We start from the raw sequence: 25,647 nt of genomic DNA, 5'->3' as shown, positions 1-25,647 counted from the left end.
TCTGGCTGCTGAGTTAAAAGCTCGTGTAATGATACTTGCCCTCCCTCCCTCACCCCCCACCAAGTTTTCTGCAGGTGGATCTCGAAGGCTGTGAATGGAAATCCTCTGGGGAAACAGACCTAGAGAGGAGGATGGTGTGGGTATCTGAATGGGAGAGTCTCTAAAATCCTGAGACGGATTCTGCTTGTAACTGGTAACGGAGATGTTAACTGGGATGTTGTAAAGACAAAAGAGACAGCCTGGAGTGAATTCGCATCCTTTGTCCCTCGGACATTGGCTTGAGTTCAGGAGAAAGTGCTTTGGCCTCGTTTGGCTACAGATGCCAACAGGTCTTGTGTTCATGCTGTGGGGCTCCGTTTCCCTTAGCATTCTTTGTCGGGCAGGGAACTGAGCTTTGGCCGGGCACCGCTGGTGAAGGCATCTGCTTCAGGCATCGCTGAGCTGTCGCTGTGGCTTCTAGAGGGCAGCGTCTTTGTGCTGCCACCATTTGGCTTCATCTCGCCATTGGTGCTGCCTGTTCCTCTTGCAAACAGCTTGGAGTTTCTCAAGGTGCTGGCAGAAACTGGGGGGAATGAAAGGGAGGAGGTTAGAAACATTTCATTCACACTCTGCTTCACCAAAGTGTACAACTAAAACCACTTACGGTGCTTTGGCTTGGAGTGGACGGCGCTGATGACTGTGGGTATTGGTTGCTCCATGCTGTGAACACAAGGATAGTGCGTGAGGACACATATTAATCTCTGCTGTGCTGGGGAGGCCTTAGAGCCCCTTGCAGTCCCTAAAGGGGTTCCAGGAAAGCTGGGGAGGGACTCTTGATTAGAGAGGGGAGTGATGGGACAGGGGAGGAATGGTTTTACACTGAAAGAGGGGAGATTGAGATGAGATATCAGGGAGAAATTGTTGAGTGTGAGGGCGGTGAGCCCCTGGCGCAGGTTGCCCCAAGAAGCTGTGGGTGCCCCATCCCTGGAGGTGTTCAAGGCCAGGTTGGACGGGGCTGGGAGCAACCTGGGCTGGTGGGAGGTGTCCCTGCCCAGGGCAGGGGGGTTGGAACTGGATGGTCTTCGAGGTCCCTCCCAAGCCAAACTGTTCCATGATTCTATGATCCGTTCCCCTCTTCAGGCCCAAGGAAGCCCAGCTTACCTGCTCTCCTCCCCTTCCATCAGCTTCCTGTAAGTGAGGATCTCCACATCCAGTGCCAGCTTGATGTTCATCAGCTCCTGATACTCTTTCACAAGGTGAGCCATGTCCTCCTTGCTCTTCTGCAGGGCTTCTTCTAGCTTGACTAGTTTGGCTTTGGCATCCTTGAGGGCCATCTCGCCATGCTCTCCTGCTTCTTTGATATGCTCCTCTAAGTACAGGCACTGGTGTTGCAAAGGGAAAAGGGCGGTGGAGGCATTAGGTGTGTTGTAGTTTGAGACCTGTATGTCAGAGTTTTGTCACCCACCCCAGGACACACCTGGCTCTTTTGAGACACAATGCAGGACCTCAGCTTCTGGATCTGTATGTTCAGGTCTGCGATCTCCCGTCGGCTGTCAAGGAGGTGACCCCCATAGGTGCCTGACTGGGTGCTTCCTTCATTCAGCTGTAGGAGAGATGGAAGAGCGGGTTATCTGCGTGCCTCCTCTGCTGTAGCAAAGGAATCTGCGAGGATTCCCACTGCCCTTGAGGAGAAACACCTAACTGGGGAAAAATAGTGGGTGTGTGGAAGGATTTAGAGCTCATTTTCATATCCTCTTCTGGCTGAAGCTGTGCCAGGTGTAGGGCACACTGTCTCTTGGGGTTAATCACATTCTTTCTTGCTCTGTTTGGAGGAGCACCAGTGGAAGGTCATTTGCATCTTAGGTGGCCAAGCTGCCACTGGGAAATGTCCTTACCTTTCTACACTGATGGTGTGGAGAGCCTAGAGCAAGGAAACCCCTAATTCACTCACTTGAGTGAGGAGTTGATCTGAGTTACTACCCTGTCCCACCCTCCATTCCTAGGTGTAGTCTGTCCCTCCATGGCTTGCTGATTCCTGCAGTTTCTAGGCTGATCTCTCTTCCTCTTCTTTCCCTGCCCCTCTCCCCAGTATAAATCAGATAAGGAGACAAATACCTTTCTCCTGGTAAGTGCTTCAGCCTCCTCCCAGCTCCGGAGAGCCAGGGCTTCATACTGGGCCCTCACTTCTTCCACAATTCTGCTCAGATCAAGTTTGCATGCGTTGTCAATTCCCAGCACAACAGAAATGTCCTTAATTTCTGTCAGCAGCTCCTCGAGTTCCTGAAGAGCAAAGAGAGAATAGGACCAAGGAGTCAACAAAGCTACAAGCCAGGAGAGAGCTGAACCCTGGCACATATGCTGCACTTAGCTAGGCAAAGCATCTTCCATATTTAGTGTGCAGGTGGTGAGATTTCCTGGGTTTTCAGTCTCTGAAGTTTGGAAGCTGGTATTTTCCCCATAAAATCGGGACTCAGGCTAGGGTGTTGGTTTGGGACCTTTGGATATAGTCTGTTACGAGTCTGATGAAATAGCGCATCTGTAGTGCGTCAAGAGCTGCTTAATTGAACTTTTGATCGCGTTTCAATACCTACCAATAGTCAGATGGTGGGCATGTATGTCTTGGGCAAGAAACAGGGCAGTGTGACTCGTTCTGCAGGCTGGTGGAGCTGGAAAGATATCTTTGCCCAGCTCTGCTTCGGGGTCTAGAGAGGCTGTGGCTGCCGCTTCTGGTGTTACAGTCTGTTTTGTGTCTGGTAAAAGCAAGGAGGAACAGGACCCTACTCTGAACACATCCATCGTTAGCAGACCTGTTCCACTCCCCAGAGCTGCTCTCATACGCTGGGGAAACTCAAGCCAGCGTGGGGGAAGCAGGAACGTGCACACACAAGCTGCAGTATCACTGACTGGGATATTTGCTCTTGATAAGTGACTCGGTCACAGCTTTAGGAGAAGGAGCCAAACAATGATGAATGCGGACTCCCCTCAGTGAACCTAAAAGGGACCCTTAATCCATGCCTGCAAATAGCACTCCTGGGTGGTTTGTATCCAGGCAAGACGTGACTTGATGTTGAGCAGATGGTGTACACATTCACTTGGCAGCTCCCCCCCAGCCCAGACTGCTCTTGCTGGTGTGTCGCTCTTACCGGTATCTCTGCAGTTGCTTCTGATTTACACCGGTGTTAAGAGAGCAGTGTACCTCTCTCCCCATCTCTTACCTTTCATCTTGATGGCTTTGTGCTTACCTTTTGTGCTGAGGGCTCTAATCGCTTTAGAGAAGCATTTGTATACCTTGTTTGCCTTGCCTTCCCCTGACTGGGGAAACAAAGGGCACCCTGACGTGGTGATTCATGAATAACAGAAAAATACCCCACTACTCTTCCAAAAAACAGGATTATCGGTGTAGTTTTTCCCACTGGTGTTTAGACTTGAGGCTCTTTGTTAATCTTTGAGCAGGTTATTAGCTATAGGAGAAAATGTTTATTGCAAATACTTGAGCATCCTCTGCCGGGGAGGAAAACAAAAAGAACCTGGTGGTTTATTAATGAAGATTGAGGGTGGGATTTTCTTCTGACTCATACCAACATGCTGTGAGAAAAGCCATCAAGCAAAATTTTCCTCATTTGCCCTTTCACTGGGTATGTGTGCCTATACATTGATGTCAGTCAAATCAACAGGTACAGGTGAGAAAATCATAAACTTATAGAATGCCTTAGGGTGGAAGAGACCTTGAAGACCATTGAGTTCCAACCCCCCTGCCCTGGGCAGGGACACCTTCCCCCAGCCCAGGTTGCTCCCAGCCCCGTCCAACCTGGCCTTGAACACCTCCAGGGATGGGGCAGCCACAGCTTCTCGGGGCAACCTGTGCCAGGGGCTCACTGCCCTCACAGCCAAGAACTTTTTCCCAATATCTCATCTCAGTCTCCCCTCTTTCAGTGTAAAACCGTTCTTCCTCATCCCATCGCCTCCCTCCCTGATCAAGAGTCCCTCCCCAGCTTTCCTGGAGCCCCTTTAGGGACTGGAAGGGGCTCTAAGGTCTCCCTGGAGCCTTCTCTTCTCCAGGCTGACCTCCCCCCCTCCCTACCCCCAACTCTCCCAGCCTGTCCTCCCAGCAGAGGGGCTCCAGCCCTCTAACTGAAACCTGACTGAACCTGAAACCTGCCTCTAACCTGACAACAAGCTATTGAGCGGAGAGGGCAGAGAGAGGCAGAGGGTCATTTCTTTGCATGAAGCATAAGTTAAAAAAAAAAAAATAATGCGGCCTTCTGCCAGGATGGCCATGTGGGACCTGGAGGAGATCAGCTCAAGAATAAGATCCTCACAGTAGAATCTGATTTCCAGCTACCCCTGTGAATTGCCTTGCACCTGGAATAACCTTATCATTTTAGAGAAAGTAAGGCTTCATGGTTAGCTGCAGGCAGGGTAGGTATTCTAATGCAGTTCTGATATTATGCAGGTTGTCCTGTCTCTCTGTGCCTCAGTTTCCCCACAAAGGGTGATAACATGCTCTTGTCAAGCATTTTAGTTGTTTGTATTGGTAGAATTTAGACAAATCATTAGTATTCCTGAGACACTGCCGAGCCTGCTTGGTGACATTTTACAGGCTCTGAGTAAGTGGCTGTAATCACTTCACCCTGTTTGAGTAGCTACAGGCGCACTGCAGCCTTTGGGTTTGTCTGAAGGGCTGCAGACTGTGTCCTTCCTCCCTTGGTGAAACCATTCCTGACTATGCACTTATTGTTTTAAGTGGAAATGGAGTATGTTGAATTGTGTTAAAAAGCATCCAGCACCTCACCCAGGTTGACCAGGGCTTGTCCTGTTTTGTTGGGAGCCCTTCCGCTGAATCTGAATAGAATAATCTTCAGCTCAGTCGTGACTTGAGGCACTCGGTCTCAAGGCAAACGCTGGGAGCTGAGTTCAAGACCAGCCAGCTCGGGAGATGGATGGGGGTTCCTGCCTGATAGGGGGGAGACCTGCTGGAGCAGCCTCCCTGTGGTAGCTGTGGGGCAGAAGGAACCTCCTGATCAAACTGAAAATGGAGCTGGTTTAGTTAAGGGAAGGGGATTAGCTCATGAGACCCTGCCTTAAGCCATCTAATAGTTGTCTGCAACACCATGCAACTCCCCTGGATAAGCTTTTGGTGTAAATCTGGAATGATGCCATCTCTGTAGTGGAACTGTCCACAAAAATGCCACTTTTTTTTTTCATGGCAGCTTGTGTGTGTGCCAGTGCCATTCCCCCGATTGCATTTTTTACCTGCTGGTAGATGGCTTTCTTCAAATCCAGCAGCTCTTGGAGCCCATTGAGTTTTACCTCCAGCTCAGTCCTGTGCAAGGAGCTGACATCTAAATCCTACAGGAGATGGAAAGTGTATTAATTGACAGTCTGTCTTTGAGGTTGTAGCAAGAACTCTTTCCCACTGCCACCTCTCCCCCAGCAAGTGCCCTGCGTGCTATTTATGGGCAGGTACTCGTGAAACTGCTCTACAAGTAGAGAGGCTCCTTTGTGGACCTTTTTCTTCTGCAGGTTGGTTTTCTTTTTTTGCTTTTTTTTTGGGTGAGTGCTTCGGTGGAAGTCTCAAATGAGGCAGGGTGGAGAAGGAAACAGCAGAGCTGATCCATAGCCACTCATCTTTTGTTCACCACAAAAAGCACAGGTTATTGAAAACTCTGATGCCATCCACAAAAGTCACCAGAACTGCCCTTACTGCCTGATGAGTGTGTCGGGGAAAACATGTAATTAGCCGTAATGATCATTTGTGGAGAACATTTCCTCTGTCTAATAATACCCTGCATTCCTGCATCTTGGATTATTTAATTTTTTTTGATGTAAAGGCTGTGCACAAAGCCTCCCATTTCAGCTGATACTCAAGTGCAGCCACTTGTGGGGCAGGATGTTTAAAGAGGGTGTGGCTGTACTGCAGGAAAGAAAAGCAAACACATTTATCAATTTCCAGCCTTTCCCAAGCGGTGATGTCATTCTGAGAGCAAACGGTGCAAGGGAGGAGCGGTGTTGCCCGGCGGGGTCCTGGGGTGCAGCCCCCTCCAGGCCAGGGCTGGCCAACGCAATTGCCACGTGGGTTGGGTGCAGGTATGGTCTGACCCCCCCTCAGGTGCTTCCACCAAGGGCTGTGGGGCTTTTCTGTAACCACAATTAGCCCAGATGCACTCATACTTTTCATATTGAAATAGTGACTGTGTTCACCGCTCTGCTGTCCTCCGCAGGACCGTATTACCCCACAAAACATCTGTGGTACCAGGACCAGGCTGAGCGAGGTCTTCGCTGAGCCTGGACTATCTTCCCTCTCCAGGCTCTTCTGTGGCTATGCAGAGCTGCCGTTGAGCCTGTCTGCGTGAAAAGCTTCTCTTCCCACTGACCTTTTTGAGCTCCATGAAGGTGTATTCCATGCCACTGCAGAGGCGAATTTCGTCCTCGTATCTAAGGAGAGTGAAAAAAGCAGTAAGAAATTGCACATGGTGAAAGACGCTGGGGTGCTTAAGGTTGTCTTGCTGGCCCCAAAAAGTGTCGGTATCAAAGCTTTCTGCTTTTACTGTGATGTCCCACCTCCTTGACGTACACTAGACAGCAAGGAGAGATATCTCTTAGGTGTGGGCATCTTGGACAGGTGAGAGGATAACAAGCTGCCACATGCCGGCTGCTCTGTAGTAACACCATGAGCACTTACAGTCTGAAGAGCCCCAGAGTAGAGAGGAGGTAGCTTTAGCCCTCAAATTAAATTAGAATTAAGCAACCTCAGGTTACCTCCCGTTTGCCACAGAAAGAGAGAGTAGGCATGGAGAAGTGGGGTGTGGCGAGTTATCCTCTGTGAAACCCACATGCCCAAAGACTCCTAAATTTTCACCCTAAGCCTTCCTTTTCTGTTTCTTTCAGGTATCCCCAGCATTTAATTTCCAGAGTCTGAGAGTCTTCTCAAGGGAGAAAACTTTGGCTTGTGAAAATTCTGAGAATACTGGCCTGGTGTCATAATGTGACGGAGTGCTCCTAGTGCAATTTGTGAAGTAACACAGGACCTGGAAAAGCAATTCAGGGAAAACAGTGCCTACCAAGCAGAAGGTAACAAAAACCAGACAGGATAGGGTGGAGTCCTAATGGCTAAATATCCAGCAGAGGAACCAACCCCGCAGGTGTTTAAAAACAGGTTTGATAAGGTAGGACCAGGATAGCAAAGACTGAGTCCAAGGGGCAAATGCATTTCTTGATGGCCAGCAGCAAACACGAGAGGGTAGCTTAGGGAATACGCCAGCCCTTGTTGGCTCTTGGGACGAGCACGTGGGTCGCCCCGGTGTTGCTCAAAGCAGCTCTCTGACCAGGAAGCCACAGGGTCTCTTTTGGGCATGGCATGTGACCAGTAACGGTTGGTTCGTTTGCCGTGCAAGAACGTTATGTGATGGGTGTTTGGAATCTCATGCTGGACACGCTTTGGGAGTGCTGGCTCTTCTGCTGGGAGTGGAGCAGGTTGTGCTCTCAGGGAGGTCATCGCTGCTCTGCTCTTCCATGATACCTCAGGCTCCTCTTATCCTAATGTGCACACAGCGTTTCCAGGCTGTGAATTAAACCTTTCAGTGCTACTTATAGATGTCACCACATTGATATGGGGAAGGCTGAGACCTTTGGGAATGAGGTAAAATGTCATGTCCTAACAGAGTGGCGATGATAAAAGTGGGAATGACAGCCATATTCTGTTGTTTGGTGGTCTGGTTACACTCGAGAGACTTCGCTGCTGTTGCACAAACCTTTAGGGGAAAGAGGAGCTGCGCCGAGGAGCAAAAACAGGAGAAGGTATTGGGAACACAGCACGGGGGATCACGTTGCAGGGCAAGGGGGTAAGTCGTCATGCTCAGGAGCTGACCTGAAATATCAAAAACGGCTCCCTGGAGGTGTTGCTCCCTCGACAGAGGGAACAGCGAGGGGATCTGACAGTCACAGGCTCTACAGTTGGGTGCTTCTGAGGTTCCTCTTGAGTACCCCCATGGTGTTAAATTCACCCTCTCCTTGCCTGCTTTTATAAGGCCAGGTAGCATGGCTAACGAGGTCTACCTGACTGGTTTCTCTGCTCTTTAGCTGGAATGTTAGCCATGCTGCCAGCAACTATGTACTGAGCTTAATTACAGCCTGCCACTCTTCCTTCATCCTCATTGCATCTCAGCCCAATCCCAGTCTGTCCCAGCCTGCCGAAGCAGCTTCACACATTGCCGGGCGCTGACATAATCTTGCATATTGAACAAACAACACTCCTGACTGAAAGAGAGCAAGCCCAGCCAGCCAAACGTGCTCACCGCACGGCTCCGGAGGGACCTGGCGGCCGGGAGATGACTCACATGGGGATGGAGTATTCCACAAACACATTACAGCATTTATCTCCTTAGAGATAATCCTCAAGCAGTCATGCATTAAGGCGTAAATCCATCCCATCTCGATTCATGCACTTAAGACACACTTGAGACAGGTGTCTGGTTGCCTTGGGCTCCGTCCATAGGCAGTGAAACAAAATCAGAGGTGAACCAAATCTCAGGCAGGCTACGTTCCTCTCTGGATATGTCTTCAAGATTACTTTAGGGTGAAGATCTAGTGGTGGGATGGATCTGAGCCTGGTGACATGAAATTAAGTGAGTCTTCCTCTTGTGGAGCAAGGAAACAGGGCAGGAAGCAGCTGAAAAGTGACTGCAGAGGTTGAAGATAGAGGGGGGTCTTCTGGTGGCAAGATTTTGCTAACACAGTCCCCAGATCTCAGAAATGGATCCTCTAAAGGAGGATATTTTCCTGCGGTATCTCCCCAGTGCCACACCAGAGTGGGTCTGCACATGCAAAAATTCCCTGCTTTCTCATTCAAATGGGTCTTTGCATGTGCAAATCATATGTGTGGGGAGCTGAAGCAGAGTTGTGCAGATGTGCACCTCTGGGCAGTCATCCCTATTCGGGTGTGTTTCAGTATTGGATTTTTAGCTTGACTTCCTAAAGAAGCAGGGTTTGAGATCCTGTGCCAGCCTCCAACCTGCTTCCCTGTCCCCTCTCCCTTCTTCTCTGTGTTTGGAATTGCTGCTCAATGGCAACCTGATTTGAGAAGGTATATGTGTCCGGGCTAGTTAAATCTTCTGTATGGTTTTTGGAAAGCAGTCCCTGGACAGAGAAGACAGACAAATTAGGGCCTTACAGAGGGGCACTGAGAGGCAGATTTCACATCTGAAGCGATCTGTTGGGCAGCAGCCTGCTTGGGCAGTCACCGTGTGCATGGTGTGTTTTGTCTGGAGTGCTGCAGCTTGGATGAGAGTGTAACCAGTTAAATTTGCTGGTGAGGTTATTACCTTTTCCTCCCCCAAAAAATTTCCCTTGGGAAAAGAAACCTCCAGAGGAGTGGGAAGCCTCCAAAATTTGCATGGTTTAGACAGACCATTTGGTCCAGAAAAACAACTGGGCTGAGGCCGCCTTCTCGAAGGCGGCGTGCAGGACTCGACGGAGCCGGTGTGGGTTAGGACGGGGTTGGATCGCTGCCTGGAGAACGCTCAGCAGAAGCAGCAGTTCTCTCCTCGTGAATCACTAACCGCTGGGAGCAGCATGGGGGATTGTCACCAACACAGAAATCCACCTGTGCTGGCTTTGGGTGTTGACAGCGCCCAATGACAGGGTGGGTTTTGCCTGTTCGCTGCTTAGGTCACCCCTGGCGGGGCTTGTGCCTTGCAGCTCCCAAATGGGAGAAAGCAGGAGAGGAAGGCTCCGCAAATGAAGGAGAAGCGCTTTGAGGAGCAGTGTCATTTCTGAAAGCTGTTTTGCCATGACTGCGTAGTCCCGCAAAGCGGGAATGCTTCTCAAGACCGATAGTTGGGCTAGTCATACGCTGGTGCTCATTGTGGATTCTCCGCTGTCTAATACTGCGCACGTGCTGTGTCCTTGCCCTCTGTGTGTGCTGGGTGTAGGGTGGTCCTGTTCCTCTAGTCAGTCTCTGGGTTTAATTTTGAGGGATGTAGCATCCCTATCATGTCTATCCTGTTGTCCAACTAGGTAATAACTGTCCGAGAAAATCAAAAGGTAAGGGGAAACACACAGCCTGTTTGTGTAAACACCTTTATCCTTCAGAAATCAGGCTGGAAAAAAAGAATGAAGTGCCAGGCATAGGCAATTAATGAGGCAATTAATGAGTACAAATATGAGTACAAACTGTGAGAGCAGATGTGGGTGACTGATCTGACATTCTCCACCAGCCCAACCATTTTCCTATCTGGGTTTTCCTGACTGTCAGGGAATAAGCCAAGAAGCATCTTTTATAACTGCAGGGCCACGGAGCAGGTGCTTCCTCAGGGAAGCGCAAGGAAGACCAAGTGCTCTAGAGAGGGATGACAGGTCTTAATCTTTTTAGGGCAGTGAGGAAATGGCACACTCCATATTGTGGCTTTGGTCCAAGCTCAGGGTTGCTACCTGGCAGCAAAGCAAGCGTCAGCGAGCCCAAGTCTTGTAGCGAAACCAGCATCCAAATAAAGAGCAGACAGACATTCACCATAAGGAATTTAGGGTTTCCTGGGCACCTGGGTATCAGTGTGTCACTTCTTGAAGGATGCTGAGCATGATGATGTCAGCTTAAGGTCAAGAACCAAACTCTTAGCTCCTATTCCTGCTCCGCCACCAGCTCACTCTGTGTCTCTGTTAATAATGTCTGTAAAGTGGAGGTATTGGTCCTTCCCCTAATTTGCAGACATGCTTGCAGTCTGCAAAGAGCTTTAAGATCCTTGGGCTAAATTCTCTGGAGAGGGCACTGTTATTATTTATGCATCACTTCTTACATCAGGAACAGGTTTGGGCTATTACTACGGTGATGTCTATCAGTGCCAGCGGAGGGTAGTCCCTTGGCATCGCTGTTCTGGTTTGACAGTGCCCATACATGGCTCTTTGCTGCAAATCAGCATGGAAGACTCCAGAGATCTTGTGTAGGCAGATGGGTGTAACTGTAGGGGAAAGTATCTAATTGTGGATTCATCTGTGGTATGCAAATGACACCGATAATAAGAAAAGCATTGTCTTCTTGAATGAGCCATGGCACATCTCAAATGCTGTTATCTGAGGATCTTAAAGCTCTTGGCAAAAGCAGCGATAAGCACGTGGCAGCTGGTCCTCCCTTAAACTTCCAGCTGCCTCAATATTTTCTGTCAAGAGGTTTTCTGGGTAAAAGTCTGACTTTTTGGTCAAAGCAGAATTTTGTGTTAAATAGTGTGGTGCGAGGGGGGAAAGGAAGGGGTGTTTGTTAATACTAAGCAGCCTAGATCCATAAAACGTTTTGGGGAGAAAGTTCTGGCTTGTGATAATGGTGCGGAGAATAAATATTTCTCTGTTTTAGTGGCTGTCATTCCTGATAAGACTGTTCCCCAGAGCTGTGCTCTGGCCTGAGGCATTTTCAGATGCCCTGCACTCTTTGGTATTTCGTTTTTTTATGGGTTTCCTTTCATCTCTAGTTAATCGGGAAGAGTCTGACATGATAACTTCTCAAATACAGTTCTGTGCGCAGCAAACTAGGAATTTGTTTCTGGGAATAACAGGCTGGCTGTGCGCAGTCAATCCCCCGCCACTCTATGCACAGCGCTGAACCGAGACCTTTGAAACACATTCCCCCTCGTAATACCCAGTTAGGCTGGACACCTACTTGCTTCGAAAGTTATCCATGGTGCTCAGGACCTTTGTCAGCTCCAACTCAAGATTTTCCTGCTCGTAGTTGAGCGCCTTCATCTCTTGATTCATTTTGCTCATGTACTGATCATAGATGGCCTTGATGTCCGACTCAGAGTGGGAATTGTCTTGATCCTTCAGGAAGTTCCACCTTGTTGTCAGGACCTTGTTCTGTTGCTCCAAGCACTGGACCTGCAGAAGAGGTTTCAGAGACGTTAGTAACACCGACAGCCAAAAGCAAAGCTGGCTGTTCCTGGCAGGGCAGGAGACAGTGACCTGGAGACCTTCAGAGCAGTGAGAAGCTGCTGGAATCAGCAGAGATCTCCAGGTAAGAACGAGAAATCCCCTGAATATCAGGCCTGAGGGTGGAAGGTTATAAGGACTTTTAGGGGTTATACACATTGCCTGCTTATTAATTTCTTGACAGAACATGTTCACATCAAAATGAATGAGCATCTCTTATTAAGTTACTGAAAAATAAGAACTGCTCAATACTGGTCCCCTTTGCCTCTGGATATATTGAAGTAAAGGCTGAACATCCACCACAGGTCATGCACATCTGTCCAGGGTGAATGGAAGTCTGATTTACTGCCTGCGAGTGTCATGAACAAAGGTAACTCCTCTCAGATCGGTAGGATTACACCATGGTGAAGTTTAAGTAATGAATCAGAGTCCTGGTTTGTATTGCAAAGCAACTTAGACAAGGCCTATGGGAACTCTGGAGAATAAGCAAAATAATTACAGACTCCACGTGAGGTCTATGTGCGTGTGCGCCTGTCTGCTTGAGAGAGGATACTCTGCATTTTCATCCACCCACCGTCTGATGAATTTGGCACTCTTCTTTCCTAATATTCACAATCTTAACAGTAATGCTCAGTGTTTAACAGTTTTCATCTTCAAAGCTCTTGGCTAACTTCAATTAATTATCTAATTGCTACCTCTCTCTCTTATTGCTCTGTGAACAAAACCAAACTCCTTCAGTCACATTTGGGCTGGTGATTTGTTAGTTGCCTCTGACAGCGTCCTCCCCTCTATCGTGGAGAAGATTCAGCCCTGTGTGGTGTGAGCAGTGGGGTGCAGATGCTGACCTTCTGCTTGGCCTTCAGCTTTGACTTTTTCTTTAGCTTTCTGTGGCCCCAAGCAGCATCAGTGCATTGAAGAGAGAGTTTCCAGCTGCTGAGCGCTGCACAGGTGCACGTGGTGAGAAACAGCACCTTTTTGGGCAAGAAATCTGTCTGAGCAGAGAGAAGCGGGAACAGAGAGCACTGTAGCAGAACAAAAGCTCTCGGATGCGCACAGTTTTCAGCAGAAGGGGCACAAGTGTTGGGATCTTCAGGTCTCGCTGTTAGAGACCTGATCCTTTCTTCCTGATATCTTAACATCACCATAGACATCCCATCAGTAGCCCAATCCTCTGACTGGCTGCTTTGTCCTGACACAAAACCAGCGTGGCACACTGCGTGTGCACACGTGAGACTGAGAACCAGAGGACGAGGCTGCAGCAGAGCCAGAAAGGGACAGTGCAAGCGGCACAAGTAAGTGGCCTCTGGGTCTACCAGGAGCCAATTGGGCCACTTGCTCCCTCCATCTGAGGCATCTCCAGGGTTTTGACAGAGCATCCCTCAGCAGGGCTGGGGTGAACCTGTAGGGAACAGCCTCTCATTTTAAGGCAGCTTCGCCATTTGCTGCTGGGACAGTAGATGACTGAATGCGTTGGCTGCTGTTCTGAGTCTGTCTTTGACCCTCAACTCAAATCTCAGTTCCTGACTTCACTCCTAATCCTTGATTGCTCTTTTTTCCCCCCTTACTAACTCTTCAGTTTCTTTCCTGTTCCCAGACTGTACCCATCCACTGGGCTGAACTGCTTACACCTTGGCTTCTCACACAGCATCCCTCTTAGCAGAAATTCGTCCTTGCAAAGTCTTTTAATGTGAGTTTTGCAGCAGAAGGATCACCCAGATCTGGCGACGTTTCCTGGAAGGTCATGCCCGAACATAGAAGTGACTAAAGCTTGGTCCTCAGAGGCCTCTACCTCTGTGCTGCTGAGGTTAAGGTAGGGCTTCGAACAGGGGCTCCATCACTTGGCTGTTCCCTGTCTTCCACCTGGACATATCTGGATGTAAAATAAATACTAGCAGATCTGGAATAGCCTGCTGGAAAGCCATCAGCGGCAAACTCCTGAAGTTAGTGTGGTCAATTATCCGAGGAATTAGCACTCAGGCTTGAGACCATCTGAATTCCTGATTTAAAAAGACAAGTTCTCTTTGACAAGGAAGTGTCATTACCTTCCTCTGGAATGAGGGCCTGAGGCAGATGGCTGAAGTTTGCCACTTGATGTACCACTTGAAGTTACAGCCTTCAAAGCCGAATGCATAAGCTGCTAGCACTAAAGTCAAAGCCACCCAGCTAAGGTGGGATGTTTGTATCTCCTGTCCATCGGGGCCTGTAACACACACTTATCAGCAGGCCACCAGATTGGGTATATCGGGAAACCTGGAGGCTCTCTCACTTCTTCCATCTCTATTTGCAAGGAACCAGCTGGTGGACGTGCTCTGGCTCACCTACACCTTGTCACGGCATGGTCTCATGTCCCCTACTCCCATCCTTTCTGCTGAGGTCTGGTTTCTGAGCAGGGCTAACATCCACATGAACCCTGACCTCGATCTGGATAGTCAAAGGACCAGTCCTGCAGCACGATCAACACAACCCACCTGGGTGATTTCCAAACCAGGGGGTCTGGCCCAGATCCGTGCTTGGAAAAGCCCCGACGTGAAGGTTGCTGTGCCCCTCCAGCCAGGGTCAGCCCCCTGGTACCGCCGCACGCCTGTTTGCACATGTAGGGTGGTTGGTTCACAGCTATTCAGTTTGGATAGGTGCTATGGGAGATGGTTCCCCCACCCTTCTCCTTCCCAGTGTGAATTCAGGCCCTCTTAGAGGTAGAGTTGAAACAACAAAAAAAAAAAGTAATCCCAAGCCATAGTAGCTTGGCATTGAGTGCCTGTACTGTAGATGCAGTGAAGCAATCCTCCTAGGAGATTACCATCTGTTTACAGAGCACCAGGGCTTTGCAGAAACCTGCCTCGGCTGGATGAGTTGTTTTCCTTTGAGAAAACCTTCTGCCTTCTCATGGATCTTAAGAGATGAAAGCGACACTTTCTTGGCTAAGCGCACAACCCTTCACAATAAAAACCGCAGAGGGGGGAGGTGGGTGGGGGGTCTCCCTTGCCCACCGCATTGCTATGGAGGTGAATCTCCAGCTCTTTAGCTGTTGGAGAAGAATTTGAGCTGCCGCCTTAACCGGCGTCACTGCCCATGGCTGTTTGTCCACCACGGGAGCCAAGGCCTGTTCTGTCCGGCGCTGTGCCTCCATGGCCCAACCTCAGGTGCTCAGGCAGGGTAGTGTCCCCGAGGGCAGAGCCGCCTGTCCTCCCCAGGGACCCACGGAGTGACGGGCGTAGCAGAGGACATGCACGGGCTGCCTGATGCCGCTGACCACGGACGCAGCCCAGCTTCACCTAGAGATGATGCTGGCCCTTGTTAAAACAGATAGCACTGAAGGAATAACTAATTGGGTAATTGGCCTAATATTCAGAGCCTGGCAATGGTTAGCTGAAGGCCTCAATAAGTCTCTTGAGAGACTGGTTAGTGTTTGCTTCCCCACCACCATCCTTGACCCCATGCTGCATCGTGGTCCTCAGTAGCTCACCTTACCTTCTCAATGAGGGTCACGAACTGGTTGTTGAGCAACTTGATGTCCTCTTTCTCCTGCTGCCGTGTGGCTTGGAACTCTGTGTCGATGTCGAGGTGCACAGGGGCCAGGAGTCTCCCATCGATGGAGAAGGAAGGGTAAGAGGAGCATCGGTATCCGCCATCTCCGTGGAGGCTGAGCGAGCTGTAGCCGTTGCTGGCCACCTCGTTGGGACTGCAGCGGCCCAGGCGATCCGGGGACGTGCTGGCTGCTTTTCCTCTGTTCATCTTCCCTGACACCTCCCAAGAGGAGAGGGAGCCACTGGTGAAGGCTTTGCAAGGGTTAGTCATGCTCAGCTTGTGGCTCTGCCGCTCGAGGGGAGGGGAAGGGAGGGAAAGGGGGAGAAAAAAAAGAGATGAAGTTTTCTTGGTGCTGCTGCTGCCTCAAAGGGAAGGAGAGTAGTGGCACGCTGAGGAGTTTGGTCGGCTTAATTCCTGTCTCCTCAGCTCGTGGGTTGGCTAATGAATTACAAGCACCTGTTCTCCTATGTTCATTAAACGGAGGAGGGTGTAACCGTTGATGTAATCCAGATCAACCTGTTGGCTTTTTATTTTTTTTTTTTTCTTTTCCTTCCCTCCTCTCTCTGTACCCTCCTTTTTTCAGGAGCTTGTTTGTGTGGTGAGGGCATAGGCACTCGCAGCAAAAACAAATCACTCGCAGGTAATTCGCTGGGCCCCAAGCGGCTGCTTTCCTCATCCTTAAATGGTGAAGGAAAGCAGTCAAAGGTGCTGGGCTGCAGCAGGCTTGGGGAGGAAGCTCCCAGCACGGCTGCTGCACTGGTACTTGGCACATGGAGCCTGGGCTCAGCCCCTGGCTGCTTTCCAGCCAAAATCTGCAGGAAGGCATTGGGATTTTTATTATTTTTTTTTTCTAATTTTGTGGGGGAGTGTTTAAAATCATAAAGAAAGAGTCTGTATTGGCAAGGGGAGGAGTTTGGAAACGCATCTCAAGTTCATTATGATCTAGAGGTGCTCGTGGTCTTCCTTTAACCACACGGGTACATCACAGAAGGTCCTGGTGCTTGGAGTGTTTTGGGGATGATAGGTCTGGTTTTGAGACCCCTGGGTGTGGGGACCAAGAGTCCTGAGGTTGTTCAGTCATCTGGTCTGGCAGCAACGGAGACCTTCGAAACCTCTAGACACCACGTTGGATCTCAAAAGTGCCCAAGTCCATCCAGCGCTGCCGCTCCTTGAAAGCCCTTTAAAACTGGCACTGGAGACACCAAAACCTACGGTCTTTTAATGAATTCTAGGCTGCTCGGGTGGCACGTCCTTAAATACCTGTTCGGACCTAGGTATAAATCAGTGTTGGACATGGCTTTCTTGAAAGCATTTTCCTGCTTTAACTCAGTTTCTCCTGTGAAAAATCAGGACAGAAGAGCGCCCGTTTCTGCCTCTTGTTGTCTACTGCATTGCAGTGTTCTCAGGAAAGGGGATGGTCTTCTCTGGCCAAAATTGAGAATTTCCGTTTTTTTGGGAAAGCTGCTCTTTTACAGGCTGGTTCTGCCCTATGTTGGAAGACGAGCTGGGAACTTCCCTGCCAAGTGAAGAAGTGGGAGAAAGCTTGGATCTGTCGCAGACCTTCTTCAACGAGAACCATCTCTGATGATGTAGTAGTTTCTGTTTTAAGGACTTCAGAAGAAAGATGACCTGTTCCAGTATGGTTAACCTTTTCTTTCAGTATATTGCCAAGAACAGTGTGCTTTCACGTGACGCGCCCATCTTACCAAAACACCCTTTCCAGGGAAAATGTTTCCCCTGATGCTCCATTTGAATACCAAGTCCCTCACTCAACGGATCCTTGGTGGGACTTCTCAGTTTAATCCTTACAGTTCATTTTAAGGATTAAAACAAAATTTATAGCTGGGAGATGACAAAGCTCGTGGCTCTTGCAAGGTGAGATGAGATTATCTATCTCATCGTGCGCTGCTCGTTTGTGGCTTTGCGGTTGAAGGCACATCAGTGTTCCTGATTAGCATCAGGTCATGGGGTCACCTGGCAGGTTTTTTGCCTCATCTGGTACTGAGGGCAGTTGTGATGGCTCCGGAGGAAAGAGCCCTCCGAGGGAAGGAGATCGAGGTAAAATTAGGGTAGTTCAGTTTAATAGTGGCTGGGAGCGGTGTTCCGCACAGAGCGAGACGGGATATCACGCGATTGTGTTTTGCAAGATCCCGGGAAGCGCTGCTGCAGAGAAAGCACCGCTGGTCACCGCGTCGGCAGCCACATCTGCCTGAGCATCGGTGCCTGCTCCTTTCCTCTAAGTATCAATTCTTCCCCACTCCTGTCCTGATTTGAGATAAAACAGGACCAATTTTGTTCAGTAACTTTGCTCCTTAGCCGTGTCTCTTCTAACTACTGAAATCAACAGCATATTGCACAGACACCGTTCGCTCTCAGGGTGATAAGACCCATGTTTATAGCTGATGCCACGGCATGGGATGCGGAGAGGCTCTTGCTTATACTTACTGCTATCGCTTTGTAGGGGGAGGAATCTTTCGGTCCCATCTATGGTGCCACACGTCCCGAGAAGCTGATTCAGCCTAAACCACGACAACCCCCCCCTCTTTTTTTTTTTTTTTTTTTTTTTTTTTGTCTTCTTGAAATGAAATTTCTACAACTGGATCCAGCCTGTGAGGGTGTCCAGTTTGGCTGAAATGGTGTCTCCCGGTGCAGAATGGCACAAAAAAACTCTCCTGGTGATCAGATCTAATTGTAATATGTTGCTTGGTGCATTTTGAGTCTTGGCTCCTGTATAGCGTCATGTACTATATCCCACACCCTCTCTATTAGGTGCTGAAGCAGGTGCTGGATCATTCTGCCACAGAAAAATGCAGAAAGATGATGGTTTAGGATTAAAGCTGCTTTTAACGCTGGGGAAAGGCAGGCTGGAAAGCCATTTTCCAATGGGAGCATTGGGGCCACTCTACTCTGAGATGAGCAAGGCTTTTCAGAGTCCTGCCTCCTTCCAGAAGGATGGGTATGATTTGCAATAACTCTCTACAAGAAGTGTTTGCAAGCGGTCATCTCTGCCGGCAGGTGATGTGAGGATGAGTGGGAAGAGCGTGCAGAGGGAGGATTAACCTGCTTTCTAACCTCTCCTTTCTGGGTGCCAAGGGCTCCTGTTGTCCACCTGCTGGGCAGAGGGCCGAGGTGGGGATCCGAGCTCGCCCTGTGAAGGGCAGACACTGCTGCTCATGGTGCTGGGTCCTGGTGGGACCCCCTTTTTGGTTTGGGCAGGGCATTGCTCTGTGGCAATGCCCAACGGCCCGATGCCGAAATGATACTGCTCTTTGGTATCATTGGTACACTTAGTGCAGAAACCCGTCGCCCCGTGCTGTCTTTTCAAGGATGGGGAAGGGAGGGCTGCTTTACACGGCAGCAGCCAAAGCCTTGCTGCGTGTTTCTCTCCCTTGCTGTCTTCCCTGCCCTGTGGGAGAGGCAGTGCTGAGTCAGGGTGTTTCTTCCCTTCCTGCCAGTGTTCTCGATGCTCCTCCTTGGCCAGGTATTTGGTTCAATTTGGAGTGGGCTGGTCTCCAAAATCAGGCTTTAAGATTTGGCGCCAGCCTGCTTGGCTACATGGCAAAACAAACTAAAAAAGGATGGGGACATAAGGAAGGTGGTGACAGGGTGGAGAAGGCTCTGGAGGATGCGATGAAGGGTCCAGTCACCTCCAGCTAAACTCCTGTGTCCTCCTGCTCCCATAGCATTGCTGCCTGTGTCCTTGCAGCTTGGTCTAGCTTGTCTCCTGATCCATTTGGATGTAGTCATCACCATCCAAAGATGCAGAGTGATCCCAGGATCTCCTATTCTGGATATGTCTGGAGCAAGGCAACGTATTGCTTTGGGTTTGGAGTGCGGTGGTTTGGTAGGTTGAGGTTTGGGGATGGGCACAGGGTGGCTTGAGGGTACTTCAACCTTTGCAGACAAACCTAGAGAGTCTTGTCACCCTTCCCTCGATACACGGAGATTTATCCCGGCCATCTGGAAAATCCCCTTTTAGGGTTATTGGCTCAATATGTATACGCATAGTAGAATAATTTATTTATCAAGGTTCCATAAGTAATTGCTGTTTATTAAGTATGGGTAATGTATGAAACATAAACAACGCATCAGCGTTTGCCCCAAGGAATCTGAATGATTAAGGTTAAGCAAGACAGAGAGAGGGCTGAGGGATTCAGAGAGCCGCGGAGGTAATGAGTGGGTCAGCAGGACTTATTTAAGCCTCGTCAGTCACGCGAGGAGCGTCTGGAGTGGGAACTGTGCGTGTTAAGCCAAATGACACATTGCAGGGGAATGGCTGATACTGTGGCCAGAGGTAGGACCAGGCAGAGCAGCTGCAAGTTCCTGGTTCCAGAGAACCAGGTTCAATTCACCGAGTTCACTTCCAGTTTTAAAAAAAGAAGAGGAAGAGAGCCCATTTTGTTAAATGTTTGCTTTGCTTTTGTTAAATTTGGCTGCTGGCCCTCCTCCCGTGACAGGAGAGGCATTTGCCTGCTCTGGGGCGTAGGCTGGAGGTAGGTTGGTTATAGGGGGTCCGCGGTCAGCACCGCTGCCCAGAGCTGGGCTTGTGGTGAGGGGCTTCGGTTGCAGAGACACCCGAGCTCATGACTGTTTCTCAGCCTGTCTCTGCAGTGCCCAGCGGAGAAGGGAAGGTGTCGGGCTGGGCTGGAGGCATGCCCGGGCCAGCACTGTGGTAGGACAGCCAGGGACACGCCGGTGACCACAGGGCTGCATGCTCATTTGGGCACGCATGTGGTTTGCCATTACTCTCCTTGTCTGACCCTTCCCAGCCCCGGGGAACAGTGGATGGGCACTGAGGGAAGCGCTGTAGCCGCCCTGCCCACGCTAGGGAGGGCAGGGCATCTGGGGACAGGAGAACTTCACCCCAGACTGTGGGTCTTTGTGGACCCTAGTTCGGGGGATGGTTGGGGATAGCTCTGCAGCCTTCCTAAGCTCCACATCATCCCCGCTCTTTCCTTCTCTCTCGCTTATTCCTTCTTTCCATGCTCATCCACCCTTTTAGTGTCACATTTCCATTCTTGCCTCCTCCTTTTGTTCCTTTATGTGCCTGTCCAGAGCCGTCCGCGTCCCTTCCCCCTGCCAGCCCCCTTCCCGCCGTCCCTCCTTTTTGATTTCTGGGTGAAACAGTGAGGAGCTAAAATTCTGCCGTCTAAATTGCTTCCCCCAAAATAGACGTCACTTGCAAAGAATTTATAGAAGGGTTTGGAAGGCAGGATGGGACGTGTCCACATCTGCTTCATGCTCAGGAAGGTTTCCAACTCATCTGCTGCGCTTTTGCTCACGTAGTTTCCAGGAAATTTCAGGTATTGAAAAAAAAAAAAAAAAGGGAAAAAAAAAAAAAAACAGGTAGGACTAATTAGTGGTGGTGACATCACTTGTTTCTGCCGGGGTGCCGCAGGCTCTTCCCTTCCCGCTGTACCAAGAGACTGGGTGATACCGGCCCTGCCTCGGGCTGGGGAAGCAGCTGCCGAGCGCTGGATCTCCCCTAGGCAACTGCGTTGTGTCATCTCCCAAATAAAAGGACTCGGCTTCATCTTAGAAACCGCTGCTTTATTTTCTCAGTTGAAGGCTGTCCCAAAACCCGTGCATCTCCATGTGTTCCGGGCTCTCCATTGTCCCTACCTGTCCTTGCATCACCCCCTCTTTGAGTCCGCTCTTTCGAGCTGTGCTGGGGAGCCTGAAGGTTGCCAATTCCCTTCCTAGTAACCTGTCCTGTTACTTTGGCAAATGGCTTCTCCTTTCCCAACGTCCTCGCTTATAAAAAGAACATAAATGAGACGCGCAATGTGAGGATTTACTGCTTAGTGTTTCTCAATCCACACTTGAGCAAATGACTTCATTCCTTTTAGGCAGCACCCAGTATCCACCACTCTGATTACAATCTGGCTCTGTGCTCTTGTGTCACTTTTAATTAGGCATTTTGTTTCTCCATTGTGTGTCATTCTCACATGGTTTGCAGCATAAATAATGATGTATTGTGTTTCAGTGGGTACTGCGAACCTTTAGCTCTTAATGAGGTTGCATGGATATTTATGAGACCATCTACCTGTTTTGCAACACGCAGGTTCTGAGGCTAAAATGCACTGAGATCTCTTTTTTGGGGGGGGCAACCTAAGACATCAAAGTAATAGCCAGAAGGTGGACGTTTGCATTGGGAATTGCAGAAACAGATCACTTTGCCCCAAGGTGGGGACTGGTGGCCGATCAGAGCAATCCCAGCAGCTTCTCTCCTAAAATTAGTGTAGCGGGAGTGAGCCCAGAAATTTAAGGGGTGGCACATGAGGTTAGATGTCTTTGGATGTATTTTTTTTCTCTGTGACGACAGGGATTTGGGCTCCTGCTGCGTTTGTCATCAGGTGGGAGCCACAAGCTGGGAGCAGGGACATGGTGAGGGTGGGAATGGGAGAAGGGGATGGTGTCACTGCTTGATGCTGTGTTAGGACAAACAGAGGGATGATTTGCTATGGGATCCCCCAAAGCTCAGGGTAGGAGCTCCTTGTGCTGGAGAACCAGTGCCTACGTTTTTCAGAGGCCACGTGCCCAAATTATCAGGCAAAAGATGAGTTTATCTTTTTTTCCTGGCCACTTAAGTGAATTGGATCTGTCTCCCAGTTTTTTCCACCTTGTGCCACCAACACCTTTCTGGAATAACTGTGAAGCGGGCGTTTGGCCATGCCTACACCTCACCGCAGCTTTCCTGGGGCGGTTTTATCGTGCTGCATACTTCCCAAATGATGCAACCCAACCCCTCCACAGCACGGGCAGAGAGGTGCAGGGCTCGCTCTGCTCCTGGCCAGTGCTCGAATTACTGCAACGGGACATTTGCTGCATGCGTGGTTTTGGTGCTGGGTTACCCCTGGGGGCCAGTGGGCTCCTGGAGCCTCCTCTATAGCAGCGCAGTGTGCGGTCAGGAGCCTCTTGCAGTCCCGACGTGTCTGCAAGGGAAAATTTGGCACCAAACGGTGTGCCCTGTAGCGTAGCTCAACAGGTTCATAGCGTGTGCGCGGCACGGGCATGGGCCCAAGTCAGCACCTTGAGGCAGAGGGAGGAATCGCCCACTTGCTTCGCTCCTTCTTGCCTTTGCGAGGACGGTAATGACGTGGCACGGCTGTGCTGCGTGTGCCCGTGCGACGGTCCCACGCAACCCCACGTGTGTGCATGTGTCAGGGCCACGCCGGCACTAAGCCCAGGAGCGAGTCTGTAATCCCTCTTAAATCTGGTACCAGATCTGATTCACCCTGATTTTTTTTAACTCCTGGGGTCAAATTCTGCGCAACTGATTCATGCCTGGTGCACGCCTGGCAAACGCAGTAAAACTCAGTGCTGCCTCGAAGGGCCATAACGCCTCTTTTCATACCGGGTGATGCTCTTCCCCTGCACCACGGGGCTGTGCAGCCCACGGGATGCGGGGAGGAATCATCCTCAGCATCATGGAGAGCTGTCCTCACTATTGGCGCTGTTTTTCCCCTCTTCTTTTCCTGCCGAGCCTCTCTCCTCCTGTGCTGTCCTCGTGTTAACACGGAAACCCGCTGCAAGCGGAGGTGATGGCCGGAGGTGGCTCTGGGGTGCTGGCGGGCGTAGGGAGGAGGCGGTTGGGTGCTGGGGCTGGAGAAGGTTTCTTGGAGCAGCCCGCACGGCCGTGGGTAACCCCAGCTCCACGCGACGCCGGACCTGATCTTCCCTCCCCTCCCACAGACCTGGGAAGAGTCATTCGTGTCATAGGCAATGTGGGCAGGTGCAAGATAACTCTAATTATAATTATTATTCTCATCGTCAAGTGTATTGATTAAGATGGTGCCTGACACAGACCTACCACACCCTCTGCTGCCATCAGCAGCCAGGGCTCGGCGCCCTGGCGGGTCCAAGGCTGCAATCTCGCCCTTTGCTCGAACTGTACAACCCGATACAAAGTCCCAAGCTGGGAGAAGACCAGAGGAAAGAAGGGGTCGCGCCTTCCTTTTGCTTTTCATTTGGAAGCTGCCAAATCTGTCACATTGGGGTTAAAAGGTGGGTGCTGGAGCAGTGTGCCTTGCTGGTGGCAGTATAAACGCTGAGATAAAGTCCCTGGCTGGTGTGACAGCAGATGGGGGGGAAGTACTGAAGCCCTGGTCTTGGGAATGCCATTCTCCTTCTTTTTGTATTTCCCGTGTTTGCAATTGTAGGAAAAAAACTCCTCATCTCTCTGAGAGCTATCTCCTCTGTAAGCAGAGATAACCATCTCAGCTTGGTGATTATAGCCGTAATAACATACTCGTAACAAATTAATCATTTGTGTTTTGTTTTGTTTTGTTTTTTTCCTTTTCTCCTTCTGACTGTGACTCATCTGTGAGAAGGTCCTACACCTCTTTGGTTTAGCCCCTCTGCCTTTCACAAAATTGTTCGTGTCTTCACAGGTTGAGCTGTTTTGGGAAGATCCTGCAAGTTCCCAATTTTACAGGCTGAATGTATTAAATTCCTGCAGTTGCACATGGAAAACATCCCTGCTGTGGGCACCCCCGGTGCCTGTCCAGGAGAAACTGTCTCTGGAAAGCCTGGCTGGTACAATCCACCCTCTCTAGCAGGGGGACAGTTCACGCTGCATCTGATGGAGTTTTTGCAATCCAGTGGCCTGAATATTCAAGTGAATATTCGCAGCCACACGTTTGGTAACATATCGCTCCGTGCGGAGGGAGTGGAGGGAGGTGATACGGGTTTTCCTCCTGCGCCTCCCACGTATTTCCTGCCTGCGGGACAGTTTATCTCTAAAACACCACATATAGCTCTCTGTTTTTCTTTGTTGTTTTTCTTCCTTAGGAGCATTTATTGGGCAACAGATCTGTTTGGACAGCTTTGATTTTGCAAAAGATCTTGGAATTTGTAATTGGGGCCAGAGCTTGTGGAGCAGCTTTGTTCCCGTGGAGTCACCAGGGTGAAGATGTTTGTGTTGTGGTGGCTATTAAGAAACCCAGTCGTTGTCCACAATTATGGTGCGCCAAGGGCTGTACAAACACTGGCGAAATTAGGATGGCTGCCGGCTTGGGTGCTTAGTATTTTGGGGGAAGTAAGACCTTAATCCTCCCTGGACTTGGAGATGAAGGATGAGTTGGTGTAAAGTGCTGTCATGCCGTTGACTCTGCCCAAGCTGGGTCAGATGAGACAAGATTTTGATAAGAGCATTTCTCATTGATGACTGTGCTAGGTCGTTTTTCTCCATTCACTTTGCGGCGTTATTCTTTAACCTAGGTATGAATCAGGCCCACAAACTCCTGTAATAGTGCTGCGGACTGTTGCATTAGTTTTATTTCAGCTCTTGTAAACTGGTGGTGTTCCCTTGACTGCAGCAAAATGACCTCACGGTTTCCATCTGCTCTGAATGGGGCACATTAGTTTGCCATTGAGTTAATTAAAACGGGCACACAGGAGGATCTTCTCACGCCACGTGCAATCTCATTGCCGCGGGCTGTAGCGAGCAGGGATGAGTTTAACCGATAATGGGGAGAGAGGACCAGCAGCAGCGGTTAAACATGCTGGTCAAGGTGCAGCTTTCAACTGGGGAAGGGTTAAAGAGCTGGAGGACTATGGCCAGAGGAAGGATCACTTTATAATTGCTCTGGGTTTTGGGGCTGGCCAGCGTGTATTACTGGCTTGAGATAGATGGACTCTGACGGGACCCGGCTTGCCTGCTCTGCACCGTGTGCGTATCACATCAGAGCAGCCGTTGGGAACTTGCACAGACCAACAGATTCAACAGGTTGGACTCAAAAGTCACGTGTGATTTTTGTGGGGACAGAACATGGATTTTTTCATTCTCTTCCAAGACGTGCTGTTTCCAGAAAACCTGAGCCCGGCGTTACCGCGGCTGGCAATTTCACCTCGGCTCTGAGAATTGTAGTGTTTTAATTTGTTTGTTTGTTTGTTTCTCCTTAAGGCTTTAGCCGTGGGAGTGACTCTCAACTTTCATGTAAAAATTACCCATGTAATTATGATTATACATAATTATAACTATATTTATAGTTATTCCTTCATGATTTCTTGTAATCATAAGATCTTGTAATTTGGGGGAGAGGGGGAAAAAAAAAAAAAAAAACAACCAGCTTTAGGTGCATGTAAAATAGGCTGGAGGGGGAAGAAAGTCCATAGCTTGAATGTGTCCACCGTGCGTCAGGCACAGCGAACGTCTCTGATGAGCTGGTGCTGCGGTGGACACCGTGTCCCCGGGAAGGATCCCTGCGGCCTGGCTGGCTTTGCGTGTTT

At 49.9% G+C, this 25,647-nt stretch overlaps 1 protein-coding gene across 1 annotated transcript; it reads right to left on the bottom strand.

Annotated features, from left to right (window-relative positions):
* Positions 1-362: 362 nt before the first annotated feature.
* Positions 363-15,684, bottom strand: LOC309682390 (keratin, type II cytoskeletal 80-like; the record flags this gene model as incomplete). Its single annotated transcript, XM_082496473.1, has 9 exons — positions 363-562; positions 644-699; positions 1,141-1,361; positions 1,457-1,582; positions 2,095-2,259; positions 5,233-5,328; positions 6,354-6,414; positions 11,624-11,838; positions 15,358-15,684. 9 exons carry the CDS (start codon positions 15,682-15,684, stop codon positions 363-365), a joined length of 1,467 nt encoding a protein of 488 aa, XP_082352599.1.
* Positions 15,685-25,647: the final 9,963 nt, after the last annotated feature.

The sequence above is a fragment of the Vanellus vanellus genome, assembly GCF_965231255.1.
Source record: "Vanellus vanellus genome assembly, chromosome: 28".
NCBI lineage: Eukaryota > Metazoa > Chordata > Aves > Charadriiformes > Charadriidae > Vanellus > Vanellus vanellus.
Note: the sequence above shows the minus strand (reverse complement) of the source record. Positions and strands in the feature narration are given on the sequence as shown.